General features: G+C 33.4%; 2 protein-coding genes across 4 annotated transcripts in view; one reads left to right on the forward strand and one right to left on the reverse strand.

The window, feature by feature from the left end:
- LOC126885276 (uncharacterized) overlaps positions 1–18,045 on the reverse strand; it is a 49,791-nt gene extending 31,746 nt beyond the window's left edge. Inside the window, exon 1 of the mRNA XM_050651763.1 lies at positions 17,792–18,045. Coding sequence (XP_050507720.1) covers positions 17,792–17,920 — 129 coding nt within the window. The 5' untranslated portion in view covers positions 17,921–18,045. The remainder of the gene's footprint in view (positions 1–17,791) is intronic.
- The window catches only part of LOC114332887 (actin-histidine N-methyltransferase), a 150,804-nt gene that overhangs the window by 44,720 nt on the left and 84,083 nt on the right, over positions 1–22,001 (forward strand). The window lies entirely within an intron of this gene.

Consider the following 22,001-nt stretch of genomic DNA (forward strand, 5'->3'; position numbering starts at 1 on the left):
AACTACAAACTAATTTGCGGAGTAGCAGAATACCGATTCAGACCTATAAAAATAAGTCACAACAAAATCCGTACGCTCTCGATTAGAATTGGAAATAAACACGTTGCCAATATGACATTCAAACTTCAAACTGTTTGAAAAATATTGATTTCAAGTCAAACCTAAAGATATCGAAATCAAGTCAAGTCAAACTTTTTTACAAAAAAAGTTTGATTTTCAAGTCAAGTCAAGTTTGTTGAATAAAATCAAACTAGTTTGACTTGATGCATCTCTATGTAAATGGTAGAGAATAAAAATTTGATATTTTGCAGTTATGTATAACTTTACAAACCCTATCAAATTAGCTATCAAAATGACAGTGTTGCCATTTAAGAAAATCGACGATGACGTCATATCTCTAAATTGGGACACCCTGTATACATTATTATTGAATGTAAAAAGGACAATTTGAAATACTAATCGACGGGTCTGAGCATTTTCCAAAAAAACAATTAGTATTTGAGATATTGAATTTATTCCACTTTACAGACTCTCTCTGTATATTGGTTTGCGTAGAAATGATGTCTGATTTAATCCTGCCATGAAGCAAATTTATTGAGCGTGTTATCAAAGAAAAAGTTAGTCTGATGGCCAAGCGTCCTAGGCGGAAGATGTGTTTTCACTTCACTGTGAGAGTTCTAGAGGAGCGATGGTTTGATCGCAGGCTACGAAACAAAAAGTTTAATGTAGTAATTTAAAATCCAAATGGATCGGGGACTTCAATTAGAAAGCACCTCTGTATCAGATCAACCTATAGGAGAGCAGTACGGCAAAATATGGAAGCGTACGATGCGATGGTTTTAAACTAAACGGAAAAAACAAAAACAAAACTCAATCTCGTATCGAATAAAACAAAACTGCAACTTTTCGCAAACTTTTTGAAGACTAACGTGTTCTGCGACCGTTTGAGTGCTGTTGTTCACGTTCCGCGTGAAGTTTAACACGTGTTTTGAAAGTCGTGTATGTTTAGTGGAAAAGGTCATGTGTTTATTATTGCCGCCTTACTGTTTTAAATACGAATTTTCTACCAATTTTTTGTTATTTCGGCTCGTAGAATTTCTCCAAATCACTCACACAATTGAAATTTAACAGTTGATGTCTGAAGGTGGCAAAGTTTCCAAGAAGCAGTGGACTACTGAAGAAATATGTGGTTCCATGATATCTCGTAACGCGACAGTTCGGAACCCGACAAATGGTAACGCACAATTCGTAACGACGTCAGTTCGTAAAAGCGCATTTAAATTAAAGCGAACACGAACGAACGAACGAATTCGACTTTATTGTATTTGTACAGCGAATCGAGCATGACCGAACGAATTAGTTCGCATTCGCACATGTTCCAACCGATTTCGGTAAGTTAGCGAATCATCAAAGGAAATCGTTGTTCAATGTGGACAGTGGATAGACGGTAGCGAACGAATTCGTTTAGAAGTACTGATTTATAGTACATTATTTGACGGTTTTTGCTGTAAATTTTAAAGAACCGTTTGGATTGACATAAAATTTGGCATACGCATAGCCAACATGTCAAAGAAAAAAGTTATATTGTGCCGATGTGTGCTTTTGCCCTGGGGGTGACTTTCACCTCTTCTCGGGGGTGAAAAACATATGTTCAAAATAAGTCCGAAATTCGATAAAATGCTTAATTCTAAGCAACTTTTATTCTATACAGTTTTTTCTCTAAGTCGATACTTTTCGAGTTATTTGCGAGTGAATATGTTCATTTTTCAACAAAACAAACACGTTTTTAGACAATTTTTCGCAATTAATTTAAAAAGTAAGTATTTTATCGAAAAAACCGTTGTTAGCAAAAGTGTATCTTGTAAAAAAGTGAAAAAAATGGTGTATACATGAAGTCTCTAGACCTAGTAGAAGCAGAGTTATAGCTAAAGAAAATTAGGTTCATATTCGCCAAACTTCAAATAAATATATTTCAACGTGAAATAACCAAAAAATGAAGCACTTTTTGGAAAAAACTCATTACAATTTTTTAAAAGAGTTTAAAAAGCTTTATGTCTATTTTTATAAAAAAAATATTCTAGCATCAAATGTGAGCAAGTTACGCTCAAAATACAGTTGGTCCGTTTTGATTTGTCATAAAAAAATCGGGAAAATCGCCCCCTAATTACCAACTTAAATAGAATTAATCGTTACCGCTTCACATGTTGCTTTATTTATGTTGTGTCTATATGATCTGTAAGCTTCATCGATTCAACGTACTTATTTTTGAAAAAAAGTGGTTTTAAAATAAAATTTTTTAAATTTTTATTCTTGAAAAAAATGCTCTTTTTCAAAATAACTTAAAAATTATTGGTAATACCAAAAATCTCAAAAAGTAATAAAATGTACCTTTTTCTTTTCTGAATTACGGTTACGCTATGGCTGTTCAAAGTTTGCATACACTCGGGATTAGTGACTCGTTCACGCCATTTTAACTACAGCCTTTTCAAAAATAAGCACTTTGAACCACTGAGACTTACAGATCGTATAAAGAATAAATTAATAAGCAAAGTAACTTGTGAAGTGGTAACGTTTAATTTTATTTGATATGCTAATTAGGGGGTGCTTTTCGCGATTGTTTTTACCAAAAAATAAAAGGTATCAACAATATTTTGAGCATAACTCTCTTACTTTTAAGGTTAGAAGTTTTTTTAAAAAACAAAAATAAACCTTTTTTTAAACACTTTAAAAAAGTTGAAATGAGTGTTCCCCGAAAAGTGTTCCGTTTTTTGGTAATTTCTCGATGAAATATTCGATTTGGAATTTGACGAATAAGAACCTACTTTTCATTAGCTACAACATTGCTTGTACTGGGTCTACAGACTTAATATATGCAAAAAATTTTTCATTTTTAATAAGCTATAATTTTATTAAGAATATTTTTTTCGACAAAATACTTACTTTTTGAGTTATTTGCGAAAAACCGTCTAAAAACGTGGATATTTTGTTTAAAAATGAACAAATTCACTCGCAAATAACTCGAAGAGTATTGACTTGGTGAAAAAACTCTATAGAACAAAAGTTGCTTAGAATTAGTCAGTTTATCGAATTCCGAACTTATTTTGGACATATATTTTTTCACCCCCGATATGGGGGGGAGGGTCACCCCCAGGGCAAAAGCCCACATCCTCACAATATCACTTTTTTTCTTTGACTTATTAGCTATGTGTATGCCAAATTTCATGTCAATCCAAGCGGTTCTTTAAAATGTAGAGGTTTTGCAATATTTTACTCATAAAGAACGTACTATTAATTTATTTACAAACATTAGTTTGAGAGGGTTGATTATTGTGTAGTCGTGAAAACATAATATTGCAATATGAAATGGATCAAGGACAAGATACTTCAATTAATTGAGTTATATAGAAATAAGAATGCCTATGAAACCCGAAATCGAAGCTATATAAAATAATAAACACGAAAACTGATGCTTGTTTTAACATTTCTATAGGAATGGGTTGTGATGTCTCTGAACTAAAAAAATGAATTAGCTTCTGGCATCATTTAGACGAGAAAGACAAAAAGAGGGTTCGAAGTGGTTTGCTTTTAAAATCCTAAAAGGGGTGATACATACGCGAGTAAGTACGCGAACTTATGGCTCGCGACCTTTTTCGCGCGTGTATCACCGCAAGTACGCGTACTTTAAGTCCGCCGAGTAAGTACGCCGTCGATCCAACAAGTTTGAAATCTTACTCGTAACCCGTACGTGTATCACTGCCACGAGCCTCGAGCCATCATGTTATTGCGTTTAAAGTTACACTTATATTTTCACTAATTAAGCAAATTGCCTAGAAATAATTCAATCGTTTTTTGTTGAAAGAAGACAAGTTACATTTTATAAGTTTTGAGAAAACCGTTAAACACTATTTTAAGCTATACTAAATTATTTTGATTATTTGTTTTTGAGTAAACCTAATTATTTATAGGCTGTTTTATCCACCTGATGAAAATATTACCATCTTATCTATGATATTTTGTTTGTTTATGCCTACCTTGTATTAATGTTGTTCTGAAGCTATTTTCTTGTGGCATTTTTATAATCAAGTATATTCAAATGGGAAATAAGCCACAATTTTACCTAAAAATGATTTTATTAACGTTTCGACGCCCAAGTCGGGTGTCGTTGTCAAAATACAAAATAATACTAAATAAACAAAAATGTTGTTGCTTAGTAAAAAATTCTTCTAATAATTTATTTAATCTGACTCATTTATATCGGCAATTCAGACACGTATTATACATTTTAAAGTAGACGACTTTAAAATGATATTGCCAATATTGATGAGTTGCGTTCCTGGGACGACTTTACTAAAAGATAGTTCATTCGATTACATGAAATCAATCCCAACTCAAGAATATCCGCCACAAAAAATCATAGCATGTGATCTGTCTTTAAAAAGACAACCAAATGCAACGGTGGCACTGAAATTCTCGCGTTAGAGATTCCATAGTAAATCACGAGGGAAAACTAGGAAAAACCTCGTGATACTATCCCGACATCGTAAGTATTTGGGTTTACATTTAGTTTACTCTCAAAACTAATACCAAATTCTGACTTGATATTTTAAATTTTAAATAATACTAAAATACTAAATGTGTACTAACTCGATATGTTACTGATTTACTAATTGTGGTATTTTCTTTCTATTGACTTCCTCCTTTAATATGGGTAACCACATCCTACTGCATTCTACCGAGGAATTTGCGACACAATTGGTTTCATTTAGCATAATTAGAGCCGCTTCTTTGATTTTTCTCTTTTTACTATCTGCTTCTTTTAGGACTATACTTGAATCTCTCCACTGAACTCTATGTTCATTATCCCATGCGTGTTGACATATTTGAGATCTATCAAATTCTCTATTTTTTATATAAGACTGATGTTCATTTACTCTAACGTCTAATGGTCTTGACGTTTCACCTATATAAAATTGTATATTTTGAGAGTAAACTAAATGTAAACCCAAATACTTACGATGTCGGGATAGTATCACGAGGTTTTTCCTGGTTTTCCCTCGTGATTTACTATGGAATCTCTAACGCGAGAATTTCAGTGCCACCGTTGCATTTGGTTGTCTTTTTAAAGACAGATCACATGCTATGATTTTTTGTGGCGGATATTCTTGAGTTGGGATTGATTTCATGTAATCGAATGAACTATCTTTTAGTAAAGTCGTCCCAGGAACGCAACTCATCAATATTGGCAATATCATTTTAAAGTCTACTTTAAAATGTATAATACGTGTCTGAATTGCCGATATAAATGAGTCAGATTAAATAAATTATTAGAAGAATTTTTTACTAAGCAACAACATTTTTGTTTATTTAGTATTATTTTGTATTTTGACAACGACACCCGACTTGGGCGTCGAAACGTTAATAAAATCATTTTTAGGTAAAATTGTGGCTTATTTCCCATTTGAATATACCGTGTATTAAATTAAAATAGATCAAAAACAAGTGCTATACTTCACATTATGATTTTGACAGCTTACCACGCTTATAAAAAATCAAATTATTCTTCTATTTAACAAAACCTGATCAAAAAAATAATCAAACTCTACTAAAAAACATAAGATTTCAGCAAAATTAGGTACACAGAAAATAAAAAATTTAACCACGGGGACAGTTTCTAAATTTTTTGCTACCGACGGTAACCGCGCTCTTTAAAACCGCGTACTTTAAGTCTGCCGTGTATCACCGACGGCGAGCCGAGTAAGTCCGCGATCTTTAAACCCGCGTACTTAAAGATTGCGTGTGTATCACGCGCTTAATGTTTTTATTGGATAAATTTCAACTCAGAAAGACTAATGAGGTAAGCAAATCAAATTAATTGCTAAAATTAATTAAAAGCAAATTTATTTTGATACACCAATTTTACAATTTATTATTTGAACATAATATAGTCATAATACCAAGAGCAAGCAACTTTTTCGAGGAAGAATTTTAAGAAAGCTGGTTCTTCTCTATGCTCCCTCAAACAGCGTATAATACCTGCTACCTGGCTGCTGATACAGATTGCGTTCATTAGTTCGAAGCACATTACAGGTACCGACCTAAATATATTGAATTCAAAATTATTTTAAGAAGATATTTTTTTTTGTCATTACTTTTGTCATTATTAGAAATATGAATACAAATATTTTGTCAGTAATTTATATGCTAAAAAGTGTTACGTTTGACCTGTGCTCTGGTGCAGAATGGAAGCATGGACGTTAAAGGCCAGTTCCATTAACAAATTTGAAGTGTTTCAAATGTGGTGCCTACGTCGAATGCTTAGAATATCATGGACGGACAAAGTCAGAAATGATTAAGTATTAAGAAGAGCGGGTTTACAGGATAGGGAACTTTTTAATTATGTTAAAGTTAAGAAGACTGCATACTTGGGGCACATATTACGAGGGGAACCATACACTTTTCAGCAACTGATACTCGACGGAAAGATAGAGGGTAAGAGGGGTCTGGGAAAAAGATGTCATGGCTGCGTAATCGCCACCGCCAGTGGACAAGAATCCACGGCTATGAAATGCTTTGCAATGCTGCTAAAAACAGTAATATTTTATAAACAAGACAATGTACGGTGAACGCCTACGCAGAAATGCACGGCATCTTAAGAAGAAGAAGAAATATTAATTTATAATTGCTAGACATTTTTGGACGTTTTATTTTTCTTAACCTTTAGTTGATAATGCCAGATTGAAATAAAATATTAATAAATAAAACTTATCATCAAAATTTTCAACAAAATAATAAAAAATACCTGGATAAACTATTTTTGAGTCTGAAAATAATTTTTATTTTATTTTAATTATTAAAATCAATTTTTTTATATTAAATAATTATAGAATAGAGACAGGGCAAAATGAAATTATTGAAGTTGTATCAAAATTTATACTTATATTTATGAATATGACATATTTTTCACCTTACAGAACACACATTGCATTTTATAAGCTATTATTGTATTAAAATTTACCCAACAAGAAACACGACAATAAACTTAAACACAATGTGTGACTGGCCCATCTTAAATACATCTGCGGGCAATATGCACTCCCGATCATCAACGAATGCGAATGTTCGCTTCAATGTAAATGGTCCTACTTTGTAGCGAACGAATGACCAAGCGAACACCTACGAATTCGTTCCTTCGTTCGTTCATTCGTGTTCGCTTTGATTTAAATGCGCCTTAACGGCAACACTTCGTAACTGCGGCAATTTGTAACTATACATATTCGTAACGGTACAATTCGTAATGCTAAAATTGAATTTTTTTTAAGTTATCTTGAATTAAACATAAAAATGAAAACATAATTTCCCAATATCAACCTGAAAGAAGGAACCATAAAATAAAAATAAAGAAATAGGACAGCACTTGTGCACCCAAGTGGTTTGGTTATAATGCAATGAGTTTTATGCGTTTTCTTCTCTAAACATGTAGGTCGGTTATTGAAGAAGAAACTGTTCTTTGACTTCCCCGTGAAAATCAGTCGGAAAGGACCGAAAACAAAGGCAAAACTTGAACAAAATTAAAAATAAAATAAAATGAATACAATTTTGATTGTTGTGCTTTTTTATTTGTTGTGCTTGCATTGATCTGTTTGCAAAAATGCTTAAGACAATGAACACAGAGTACATACATTGGAAAGATGCTTCAATAATCATGAAGGGAACAGGCACGAAAAGAGAAAAATCGAAGAAGCCGAGATCATCCTACTTAGTGATGAGCAAAACAAGAACAAGACCAAGACCAGGCTAGTCTTGGTCTTGGTCTTGCACTAGCCGGTCTTGTTCTTGGTCTTGGTCTTGCTGCAAGAGTCTTGCTGGTCTTGCTTTTTTGGTAGTAATAATTTGAACCGAACAATTTCGAATAAAATGTACATTGAAATAAATAAAAATGTGAAGAATGAAACTATATTTTTTGCTTTAAAATTTTAAAAGAATCTAGAATGTAGTTTCAAACGGATACCAATTTTAACATTATACATTCACCTAATTATTTCATTAAAAAGTATGTTTCAAATATAAAGGTTTATTTTCAAATTTCAATTTTAAGTTGAATTGAGACACAACCTGCTTTTTATACATTCATTAGCATAATATGATATATTCACCATACCTATTTATAGACCTAATACTATAACATAATAACTAAACCTAATGGGGAGTTATAGACACTTAATTCTGTAATTTGTTATCTTGCAGTTCTTTAATTTTGTTTAAACTACATTGCTCCCGTAGCACGAGTTATTCGCACTTATTTTCACATATTTTTGGATTGAATACCCATTATGACATTTAAAAAGTTGAAAATATTCGGATGTGGGTAGTAAAAACTAGAATTTAAAACACACTGAAATGATTCGCATGCATTTCAAGTACATACTATTTGTAGTACTGGTCCTTTCTGGGGAAAACCTAGATTCTTCCAAATAGTTTTCAACTATGAAATCAGTAAAATTCTTTACGCGTTTGTCATCCGGGATTTTCACAAATAATTCAACTTCCAAACTTTCGTTGATTGTAAAAAATTAATCCAAAAAATAATTTTAAAAATTTCCCAGTATCGGAATTTTTGTCAATATATTCAGAAACTGAACCTAAGCTTTGGATTTTGCGATACCAAGCTTGACATATTACAATCGACAACCAGTTATTTTTTTTCAGGCCACAATGCTTTCACAGCATTGTGAATCCCTTTTCAAAATCTATTATGATGTGTTTTGGTATTAATTTTAAATTTAACGACCTACATTTTTCCTCGATTATGCGAAAAGAATTGAAATACATGTCAATATTTTTATTAGACAAAAAGCGAAAACTACTGGTACATAAAAACCGTTTTTAATGGCATTTTTTTTAATGGATTACCCTATCTATAATTACATTTTTTTGTCTTACAAGTAATTTCAATTGTCCTTGAACTGTCGCCGTTTGAAAACTTGCCTTCTGGACACTTTGAAGGTTGAGAAAATGCAAACCGTTTGACTTAATCAAAACGACTTAAAAATATAACCAAAATATTATGTATTTTAAAAAATCGATATTGCTTAAGATTTATTACAATGTCAGTATATATTATTGAACTAAAAAAATACAGTTAAATAATAAAAAACCAATTTCGCAAAAAAGTGCAAGTGTCTTGCATGTTGGTCTTGGTCTTGCGTAGTCTTGCAAGGTTCGGTCTTGGTCTTGGTCTTGAATACCTGGTCTTGCTGCAAGACCAAGACCGCAAGACCAAGACCAGTCTCGCTCATCACTAATCCTACTAAATGAAGAAAAATGTGTAAGAAACTCATCAGCAGTATACAGCAGACTTTGGTTGCCAATACGAAAAAAAGAAATAATCAACAAGAATATACCAACAATAGCGAATAAGAAACTACAATAATACATTTGCAACACATAAACACAAAACGAAGACTCAGACACATACAATCGCATGTAGCACGTAAAAATAATGCAGAAACACACAAACAATTAGAATTTGATGTACCATAGGGCATAAAATATCCACCCTCAGATCATTTCAGCCAAAGAATGGTTGTTGCCTACAACGCCGTGGCCAAGTATGTCAACGTCAATTTTGAGAAAAACATATCCTCCTCAACACATTGGCAGTTATACACTCTTTTTATTACACTCTTTATCAAAAACTTCTTTAATAATAACTCTTTAATAATAATCTTTTTTGAAAACGATTTATGAACTATAGAGGAATATCTCTATTATGCGCAGGACTAAAAATGTACGAAATAATAATAAAAAGTAAATTACGTAAGACGATAGAACCTAGACTAGCAGATGCACAAAGTGGATTTAGACCAGCGGACAGTGTACAAGACCACAATTTTACTTTGCAACAAATAATTGAAAAAGGCGTTTGATATGGTGGACAGGGCAGGAATCTGGAAGAGCCTAGAGAACAAGAATGTAGATGAAGAACTGTTGAAGGTGGTATGTAGTCTGTATGAAAAACCAAGGAAGAACAAGAAACAGAACTTCAAAAATAACGATGGAGTCAGACAGGGTGGTGTATTGAGTCCATTATTGTTTAAGCGTTATGGACGAAGTAATAAAAGCTTGCTGGCCAAAAACAAAAAAATATATTGCAGGATACAGAAATATGCAAGTAGTCAAAGTAGAAGCATGTGTATTTGCAGAAGATATAGTGCTTATATAGCAAAAACAGAAAATAGACCTTCAAAAGAACATGACAATGTGGACAGAAGAATTAAAACCATACAACTTAAAAGTAATCACCGAGAAAACTAAAGTGATGGTAGTAACACAAAAATAAACATTAACATTGAAGGAAATATAATCGAACAGATAGAAGTATTCAAGTACTTAGGGATAAGTTTGAATAACAAAGGGACACAAGAAGACGAGATTGGTGCAAGAATAAACTCAGCAACTAGATTATATCATGCACTATACAAAAACTTCTTGAACAGAAAAGAAATAACTACAAAAACTAAAAAGATCGTATACCAAACAGTGTACCAACCTGTATTAACCTACGGAGCAGAAAACTGGGTACTTGACGAAAGACAAACCAAGCGACTGCAAGCAAGTGAAATGAAATACTTGAGGAACGTGCTGGGTGTTAGAAGAACAGACAGAAGAAGAAACGAAGACATTAGACAAGAACTAGGAACGAAGTCACTAAAGGTAAAAACAGAAGAAAAGAAATTGAAATGGTGTGGCCACATGATCAGAATGAACGAAACTAGACTGGTGAAGAAGATATGCGAGGTGAGAAGAATAGGGAAAATCGTAGAGCACGACAAAGAAAAACATAGAACAAAAGCATAAATGAGATTCTCGAAGAAAGAGAGAAGACATGGAGTGAGGCGAAGGAACTAGCTAGAGACAGAAAAGAGTGGCGTAAAGGACATCGCACACATTTTATGGAAAATATAATGTCACTCAAATTCAATAAAATGTATACGAATAGATTCGTTTTAAATTAACGGTCAAATCTTATCATGGCGCCAACTCCATATTTTCAATAATAAGAGCAGAAATTGATATAAATAAATCTGAAATCAAATGGATACGTACATAAGTTAGAGAGAGAAAAAATATTTTATAATACCCAAATTGTCGGTACTCCATAAATCAGCGGATTAGTTTCACTAATCCGCTTAGGCTCAGCGGGATTTAAGCTGTTATGAATAGCACCCAGAACAATAATGATTGTAACTGACAGTTTTACTGACTCCAAAAATGTGATTTCGATAAACTTTAATTGCAATTTGCGCCGTAATTAATCATAATTAAGAGTTGGCGCAATGATAAGATTTGACCGTTAATTTAAAACGAATCTATTCGTATACATTTTATTGAATTTGAGTGACATTATATTTTCCATAAGATGTGTGCGATGTCCTTTGTAGACAAATTTTAAGAAAGCTTGTACACCTCGACACCTACGGGTATAAGAGGTTTTCGATTATGTATGTATGTATGTTGAAAACGATTTCCGAAGTGGAAATCTAAACCTCAAATTTTTTAGGTAAAAATGTAATTATCATTACAATCAACTGTGGCCAATCCCATATAAACACAATATTTAACTTAGGCATGCCACAAGACAACAGTTTCAGAACCTTACTCCAGAGGTACTGGTTAAATACCACAATAAAACTTATTAACTAAAATTCTGCAAAAATAAATACTCGTATATCGGAGGATAAGCTTATCAGACGAACAATATTTTTTTCGAACTATGTAGAAGATAATGAACAGAGTATGTTTAGAGTATATTAGACCTGCGTTTATATTTCTGATGGACTTGAAAGCATTCGACAAAGTAGGACTCAAAGATGCAATTCATCTTTTGTATAATATAGAACAGTGATTTTCAATCTGTGGGTCGCGACCACTAGGGGGTCGCGAAGCCTTACTCGGGGGGTCGCCGACTGAAAGAAAAAGTTGAGGTTCTTACACAAAAAGTAACACACTTTTAGTGGGAAGGATGTGCTTGTTTATTTTTTAAAAGGTTATCAAGTTGTGGTGCTATTTTTGAAAGGTTAATAATTAAATCATTTTCTAATTGCAGTCTATTGCAGTTTACACAGGTATGAAGTGAAGATATGTATTAATAATTTAAGAGCTTCCCTTGCCAGCTCTGGATATTGTTGTTTTCTTTTCATCCAAAATACGTCGAAACTTGCGAATAAAATTCCATTTTAAGCATGCCATCAGCACCTAAATCTAGAAGATATTCTTTCATTTTTGTGGTGACATCAGCCAGATCTATTGATTTGTCCAAAAAAAGATTTAAAATCTATCTACGCCCATTGTCAGCTTCAGAGATTCAGAGTGCAAATCTGGAAAGTATGTCAAAAGTTGCTCTTGTAAATTATGCAAGGTCTGTATCATGCAAGGAATGTGAGCCGATATTGCAAAACTTTGGTTTGTTCTGTTATCTTCAACAATCTTCTGGAAAAGACTCACAAACATTTTGTTTTGCAGAGAGGTTAACACAAACGAAGTTTGAATGCTTTGTCCTAAGAATGCTTTTACTTTATCTTTAGCTGTTCAAACATGTATTCTCTTCCCTTCCTTGAACGTTCTTGTTCAAATTGTTAAGGTGACTAAACAGATCTGCCAAAAATTATAATTCCAAGAGTCAATAGGGTCAGAAAAACGATAAGCATATTTAGATTTTGCATCTTGTAAGAACAATAATTCAGCTCTCGGTTCCAGAACTTTTTTGTCAATACCTTTCCTCTAGATAGCCACCTGACCTCTGTGTGATAAAGAAGATTTTGATGAATCGAGTTTGCAAACGATTCTGAATAGCCTGGTTTGCAAAGCTTTACCTTTGATAGAATTCACAATTTTTATTACCTCCTTGAGCACCTCATTTAAAATAGAAGGTACTACCTTAGTAGCTAGAGCCTGTCGATGAAGAAAACAGTGTGTCCAGGATATGTTTGGAAGGGTCTAGGACGTTTCATCGCCGCCGTTTCGATGCCGCCAGTTCATCGCCGGCCGTTTCGATGCCGCCGGTTCATCGCCAGTCAGTTAAACGCTAACTGATATATTTCCGAATTTTCGACCAATTTTCGACAGTTACATTTATTATTTATTTTTAGTATTAATTAGAAATTCTAGGAAATGCGAGATATGACCATTCCCGTTGCCTTACTTAATCTTTTAATAGACTTTTAAACTTTTATAATATAAAATATAATTTAACACTACAAATTTAATATTGTTTAGTATCAAATTTAGGGGAAGTAGAAATAGAACAGTAAATTAATATAATAATATTTTTTATCTATTTATTTGTCACAAGTTTTGAACTGAATTTAACGTCGTGTCGTGTCATCTCCCATAATACAAGATCAACTAACTAACTGGCGATGAAACGGCCGGCGATGAAACGGCCGGCGATGAAATGGACTGGCGATGAACCGGCGGCATCGAAACGGCGGCGATGAACCGGCGGCGATGAAAGGTCCCATTCCGTGTTTGGAATTATCGATTTTATTTTGCAGTGAATCCGCTGTTTTGCCCAGTCATAGCTTTCGCGCCATCTCTACAAATAGCGATACATTTTTCCAATCAATATTGAACTTTATTATTTAAAGTGCTTTATAAAAGCATATTGCACAAACAATGGCCAGTAGTGTCTGCAGGAAGTGCTTTATAAAATATGATTTCTTCAGTGATACTGTCATATGCTTCAAAGTGCACAGTCAGAAACATCTGTAGATTCGTCAAGATGTAAAGCAAAATGTTGGTTGTTCTTAAATTTTTGGCCCGCGCGAATAACAGATAAATGTACCAAAATAGGATATAAGAATTACCTAACCTAGGTAGTCTTTAATTAAATTATTTCTTTGGCTATCTATGACACAAGGGGGTCGCCAGTATATTTCGACCTATAAAGGGGTCGTGAAATCAAAAATAGATGGACTATTTACAGAAGTCATCAAAAGCGTCAACAAAGGAAGAGGATAGAGAATGAGGAACAAAGAAGTCACAACACTCTAATATGTAGACAACGCAATATTGATGATCCAAACTAAAAATAGTCTATAAAGAATAGTCCACAGATTCAATTCAACTGAAAGAATTTAGTGTGACGATTTTAACTCAGAAAACCAAAACCACAGGTAGGTATCAGAAATATCCAACGGAATGTAAATTAGCAATAATCGGTGGTGTCATTTAACGATTTATGTAAGTAAAATATCTTGGGATTACACTGTCCGCCGATAGAGACATATTATGTGTCCAGAAATGGAAATAAAAATAAGAGAACAGGTACAAGAAGCAAATAGATTTTGGATACCAGTATTACCACGGAGATAAACTCTAGAATATAATATATAAAGCTAGTAAAAAACAAATAATTACATAGGTATGCATCAGAAATAAGACCCAAAATGAGAAGAATTACAGGAAATACATCGAGGCGTTTAAAGAGGAGTGAATACATCATAAGAAAATTTAACTAACATATAGGGTGTACATCGCTTCACTGACATCATAAAATATATCTACCACAATGCTACGGCTAGCGTAAGACTCTCTGATCAACAAACTAATAAATTCTGTATGCAGCTAGGAGTACGGCAAGGAGACACCATCTCACCAAAGCTATTCACAACCCTTTTAGAACACACTTTTAAGAAGGCAGATCTGAATGAAAATGGTATCAATATAAATGGAGAGAAGCTCAGTCATTTGAGATTCGCAGATGACATCGTCCTTATAGCCGATCGTACGAATGATGCAATAATAATGTTGAACAAGATATATCACGCTTCCTTAGAGGTCGGACTAAAGTTTAATATCAACAAGACGTTTAATATCAATAATGACTAATCTGGTGCTAAATCGTAATATTGTTGTTGATGGAATGGATATTGAGCAGACTGCATCTTGTAAGTACTTGGGACATGAAATTCGGTTGGGAAGAGATAACCAGACGTGCGAGCTCCCACGTCGCATACTATTAGCCTGGGCAGCGTTTGATAAACTGTGCTATATATTTAAATCGGACTTACATATATGCCTGAAAAGGAAAATCTTTGACCAGTGTGTATTGCCTGTACTCACTTATGGAGCGGAAACATTAGCACTCACAAAAAAGGTAGTGAACAAGATTCGCATAACTCAGAGGGCTATGGAGCGCCAGATGTTGGGTGTCTCCTTGAGGGACCGAATCCCAAACGAAGAAATACGTCGTAGAACAAAAACAACGGACGCCGTCGAAAGAATCGCGTCGCTCAAGTGGAATTGGGCAGGACACGTCGCCAGATTGTCAGACAACCGATGGACAAAACGTATTGTCGAGTGGAGGCCACGAGAAGAAGCACTACGGAGCAGAGGACGACCACCAACCAGATGGGCTGACGATCTGAAGCGTATTGTCGGCAACTGGATGCAAGCCGCACAAAACCGAGAAAGATGGAAAGAGCTGAGGGAGACCTATGTCCAGCAGTGGACGAGTACTGGTTGATGATGATAGGGTGTACATACAGAGTGGATATTAAACAGAAAATGGAATGGAATAAGCACATAAGTGGAAACCAAAGTGGTTAAAAGAGCAAGAGAAAATCACCAAACGGCAGAAGAAGTATCGACGGACATTGCAAAAGATGGAGATGAAAATGATTGAAATACATCAATCAACGATAGAAGCAAATGTTCTGATTCGGACATATTAATGGAATGAAACCAAAAAGAATTACAAGGCAAATATTCGAATTAAAAACTAGAAAGAAAAGGAGAAGGGGAAGGCCCAGAAGAAAATGGGTAGATCAGATCGCAAAAATAGGAAAGAATAAAGGGAAAAGTATTAAAAAATTAAAGACGATGGTCAAAAATAGAAATGCATTTAAAAATGGGTAAAGGAAGAATCGGAATCTCAATCCGATGCCTGAGAGGGCAAAAGCACGCAAAAGGGTATGGCCAGAAGAAGAAGTATTTGTGAAAGACTTGTTTATACCTAGAAAAAATACTGCAGTAGTCAGGTATGAGTTGATACAAAAATGACAAACTATTACGACAGATGTTTCAAATAGTTATAGGCCTGGATATCGCATACCAAAAAAAAGTTTATTAATAGCAAGCTAAAAATTTGTTAATAGCTTAACGGTGTCTAGTCGGACAGACTTTGATGTACGTGAACACTGGAGCAGGGGAAGTTTTAATTGTGGAACAGGTTACAGGTTTTGAACGTCAGACTACGAAAACGTCCCATGTATTTTGTCGGACAGAACTTCCAATTGATTTGTTACCCTTCCATTAAACTCATGCAAAAATCAGACTGCTATTTACCACCAATAAACTCCTGTCATGTGACATATTCTACGTGTCGGACTTATTAAAATGTCCAACATATTTGTCGGACAAACATTTTTTCATATACCGGGTGTCCACTTATATTTTCCCCCATTTTAATTGCGTATAACTTCTAAACGGCTCAAGATAGAAATATGCGGTTTTCGCTGAAATGTTTTATTTTAGTAAAAGTTTTGTCTGAATTGATTGAATTTTTTATATCGCTTTCAAATACGTAAAACAAAATGGCGGATTTTTGAAAAAAACGTTTTTGACTTTTTTTTAATGGAACACCCAGTATATTTTTTTGTAAATTGAAATAAAGGTCATTCACCTATCCAGCGATATAAAGTTTTTCAAAATCGGTTGCCAAATCACTGAGTAATTAATTTTTAAAATGAGAGGTGCAACATGGATATCACATAACATAATATCAATTATGTGATTTCCACATTGCATCTCTCATTTTAAAAATGAATTGCTCAGTCATTTGACAACCGATTTTAAAAAATTTTATATCGCTGAATAGGTAAATGAACGTTTTTTCAAGGTTTTAGGTAAATGACCATTTTTTATATCGCTTTTAAATACAAAATGGCGGAATTTAAAAAAAACGTTGTTGACTTTTTTTATTAAAACACCCAGTATATTTTTTTGTAACTTGAAAAAACGGTCATTTACCTATCTAGCGATATAAAAAATTTTAAAATCGGTTATCAAATGGCTGAGCAATTAATTTTTAAAATGAGAGATGCAATGTGGAAATCACATAATAATATCAATTTGCTTATAATGTTATTTAGGTATGTGATATCCACGTTGCACCTCTCATTTTAAAAATTAATTACTCAGTGATTTGACAACCGATTTTGAAAAACTTTATATAGATGGATAGGCGAATGACCTTTCTTTCAATTTACAAAAAAATATACTGGGTGTTCCATTAAAAAAAAGTCAACAACGTTTTTTTCAAAAATCCGCCATTTTTTTTTCGTATTTGAAAGCAATATAAAAAATTCAATCAATTTAGACAAAACTTTTACTAAAATAAAACATTTCAGCGAAAACCGCATATTTCTATCTTGAACCGTTTAGAAGTTACAGGCAGTTAAAATGGGGGAAAATATAAGTGGACACCCGGTATTGTATAAAGTTTGCTATTGAATGAACTTAAAAACAACCTGCTAGTTTTCACAATCATAAACTTGTCAGGATAGCACGTCACAATAATTAAAACTTCCCCTGTTCCAGTGTTCCCATACATCAAAGTTTGTCCGTCTAGACACCGCTAAGCTATTCAAATTTTCAGCTTGCTAAAACATTTTTTTGTACGCAGGATCCAAGCCTACTATTTTTTCCAAGATTACACAGATATAATATTATGAAAAGGTATGAAATTTTAACTAATGTAGATAATAATAATTAAACGTCGATATCCTACCTCTTGATCAAGTTCTCTGACTTCCCTATTATTATCCTCGAAAGACTCCTCTTGACTAACATCCTCGCCAACAATAACACTAATAAAAATAACTAGCACAAAAATTATATAATATCGGCAACGGGTCATGATTTTTTCGGACGCACCGTATATATTTATCGGGGTTTTTCGTCAATGTCTGTATGCAGCGCGTATCGAACTCCGCAACGCTACCAGAAACCGAAAGATTGAATGAATAAGGATTTGTTTACTACATGTAGCATGTAGTAACCCGCGTTTGGTCCTTTCTTTTCTCTTTACGACACTTCGGTGGGGAGAGGAGGATAAATAGTTACTTGAGAAGATCGTTTGTCTGGGCTAGAGTTGGACGTGAATATAAATTAATTATTGTTTCCTTTGCATTCATATTATCAATGCAAGTTCTATACACTGTTCCAACGAAAATTTGACGCCCCAGAAACTAAGAGTTTCTTCTAAATTAAAAAAACACGTAAATTTATACTGGGAGGGGGACGAATTTTAATGCAAAATCCATGCCGTCAAATGTAACCCCCTACTGCCCCACGTCAACCCCCAGTATTTTTTAAATAGCAAGTGTGATCGAGTGGCACATCATTTGAAAGGAAATTTTTTTCTCTACACGATACAGGGGTCACCAATTAGCGGACCGCGGTCCGCATCCGGACCGTGAGCTACTTTTGTGCGGACCGTCATTAAATTCAGAATATAGCGTTTGGCAATTTTGAAAATGTTTGGCCATGAAATTGTATATTATGTTTAACTCAACTTATTTGTACGAAGCCGCTTTATCAAGAATGAACTTTATTAAAAATCGGTACAGATCTCAGCTAACAGATGAATATCTCAACTCTTTTAACTATTTAGAATGGGAAATAAGCCACAATATTATTAAAAAATGATTTTTATTAACGTTTCGACGCCCAAATCGGGTGCCGTTGTCAAAATACAAAATACTATTAATATAAACAAAAATGTTGTTGCTTAGTAAAAAAATTCTTCTAATAATTTATTTAATTTGACTCATTTATATCGGCAATTCAGATACATATGATACATTTTAAAGTAGAAGACTTTAAAATGATATTGCCAATATTTATGAGTTGCGTTCCTGGGACGACTTTACTGAAAGATAGTTCATTCGATTACATGAAATCAACCCCAACTAAAGAATATCCGTCACAAAAAAAAAAAAAATCATAGCATGTGATCTGTCTTTAAAAAGACAATCACATGCAACGGTGACATTAAAATTCTCGCGTTAGAGATCTCATAGTAAATCACGAGGGAAAACCAGGAAAAACCTCGTGATACTATCCCGACATCGTAAGTATTTGGTCTTACATTTAATTTACTCTCAAAATTAATACCAAATTCTGACTTTACTATAATTTTGTTTAAATTATAAATAATATCAATAATACATGGGTATATAAGTAATACTAAAATATAAAATATGTACTAACTCGACTATTGACTTACTAATTGTGGTATTTTCTTTCTATTGACTTCCTCTTTCAGTATGGGTATCCACATCCTACTGCATTATTAAAAAAATTATTAAAAAAATCATTTTTTAATAATATTGTGGCTTATTTCCCATTCTAAATAGTTAAAATTGTAAAAATGCCACAAGAAAATAGCTTCAGAACAACATCTCAACTCTTCAATGAGAATTAGTTACACCAAACGCACTCCAAACTTCAGAAAGGTTGTACATAACAAAAAAAAAAATGTCATTATTATCACTGATAATTTAATTTTGTAAAGAATGACAAATTTTCTGATTCGGTTTGTTTTGTGGATTCCTGTTCAAAAATGTCCACTTAAACAAATCAGAAGGGGCCCGGGATGCCGGGCAAAACAATATTTTTATACAAATTCAAAATTACCTTTTAGCCCCGAAAATTGTATTTAAAAAATGGTCTCTTGTCATTTTTTTCAAAAGTTGATGGTTTTCGAGTTATAAGCGATTTAAAAACTGAAAAATGTGAAAATAGGTTTCATAGGTTTCAAGGTTTGAAAACTCATGTAAATTATTAGTTTTCAGGTTGCCAAGTGCCTAAATTGAAGTTTATATATTCAATTTCAAGATTCTAACGAGTAATCGGGACTTACTTCAATATAGACCGTTGTTTTTTAATTGCTAATTATGCGAGCCCACTCGACTTTTAAGTCGCCGCACATCGCAATTTATGGTGTCTCTGTCGCACTTATTATATATATTAGGTATACGTACTTATGCAAAAAATGCCCAACAAATACTTCACATTTATTAAAATTTTATAATTTATTATTAACATATTTTTTCTTAATGATTTATTTATTCAATTAATTATTGCCAATGTGCTAATTAAATACGACAATAAAAACAAACGGTCGAAATTGAAATAAACCCCGATAACCCATCAGAATCTTGAAATTGAATGTTTAAACTTCAATTTAGGCACTTGACAACCGCAAAAATAATAATGTACACATGAATTTTCGAGCTTCGAAAATGCTTATTTTCGCATTTTTCAGTTTATAAATCGCTTAAAACTTGAAATCTATCAAATTTCAAATGAAAATTATAGAAAACCTTTTTTGTTTAAGGTGACCCAAAAATGCTAAAAACATATTTTCGGGAGCAAAAAAGGTGATGTTTTGGATTTATTAAAAAAGCTGTTAAAAACAATTTTCTGCCTAAAAATTTCGCACTGCACCCTTCTGATTTGTTTATCGAATTGGAACAACCAGATAAGTAGTGTTAACTCCGGACCCCGGAAGTGTCATAGGTTTTCGAAACGGATCCCCAGGATATTGGTGACCCCTGCGATAGTACACGATATCCTATTTTGTTTTTAATTTACGTAATAACGTTGAAGATAATTTTGGATTTAACTAATTGATTGATTGAATATCCAATCTCAATTTGGGGTGTTTGTAAATATACGAGGAGGCTTTTAAAATAGACTGTATTATTATATGGAGATCAGAGTAGGTTACTTCGAACATTTAATTGGTTAATTTGATGAAATCGGTTGTTTTTTGTTATTAATGACGTTCAACCAATAAATTAGTTCAATCCAAAATTATCTTCAAAGTTATTCCGCAAATTAAAAAAAAAATAGTGTCGTGTAGAGAAAAAAAACTTGCTATTTAAAAAAACTAAGAGTTGATGCGGGGCAGTAGGGGGTTACATTTGAGGGCATGAATTCTGCACGAAAATTCGTCCCCCTCCCAGTATAAATTGACGTGTTTTTTTTTTAATTTTGAAGAAACTCTTGGTTTTTGAGTTTCTGGGGGGGGGGGGGGGTTTGAAATTGAGTTTAATCTTTTTCCTGCTTTATCTCTGCTTTTGACGAACGTTGGTGGTCTTAGGTACTATTCGCGATTGGTTTGTGGTTTTTTGAAAACAAAAAAGCTGTGATAATCGTATTGCTTACACAAACAATTTTGTGTTTCACGTAAATTTAATACTACTATGAAAGTACTCAAATTAGGAGAGGCATGAATTGATTTGTTAAGTAGGAAACTCGCCTCAGCCTGGTATGCTATAAGATCTGTTTCGAAAAAACTCAATTTAGCATCTTCTAAACTAACATATTTTTCCTTGTTCGAGTCTGATCTTCGATATGGTCTTCCTTTTTGGGGTTCTAGTACAACTGCCCAATTAGATGTTATTTTGAAATTACAAAAAAGAGCAATAAGGTATCTGTTTGGCCTCAGAAGAACAACACATTGCAGAAGTTACTTCAAAGATCACGGAATTTTAACCCTTCCATCTTTATATATTTTAGAAACTGCTTGCTTAATTCGTAAACACATGCATGTCTTTCCAGCAAGGCCTCATCATGACTACTCCACCAGAAATTCAACTTTTGATGTCTATTTACCGATCCCGTCCTCAGAGGTAGTAAAGAAATCTATGTTATATTCCGCAAAAAAACTATACAACCATCTCCCTTTACAACTCAAATCTGCAACATCTTTTCCCAAGTTCCGTAAAATGACAAAAGCTCATCTATCTAAAAGACCATATTATTCAGTAGAAGAGTTTCTTAATGACTAACTAAGAAATTACAGTAATGTAAAAGTAACCAAACTTATCTATATTTGGGTGTCACATGCAGCAGCTTAAATTTATTAGTTCCTATGTCTGTAGTTTACTTTGTTGTATGTTCACTTTTCAATTTCTATTAATTGTTGA

The sequence above is a fragment of the Diabrotica virgifera genome, chromosome 5 (assembly GCF_917563875.1).
Source record: "Diabrotica virgifera virgifera chromosome 5, PGI_DIABVI_V3a".
In the NCBI taxonomy this organism is placed as follows: domain Eukaryota; kingdom Metazoa; phylum Arthropoda; class Insecta; order Coleoptera; family Chrysomelidae; genus Diabrotica; species Diabrotica virgifera.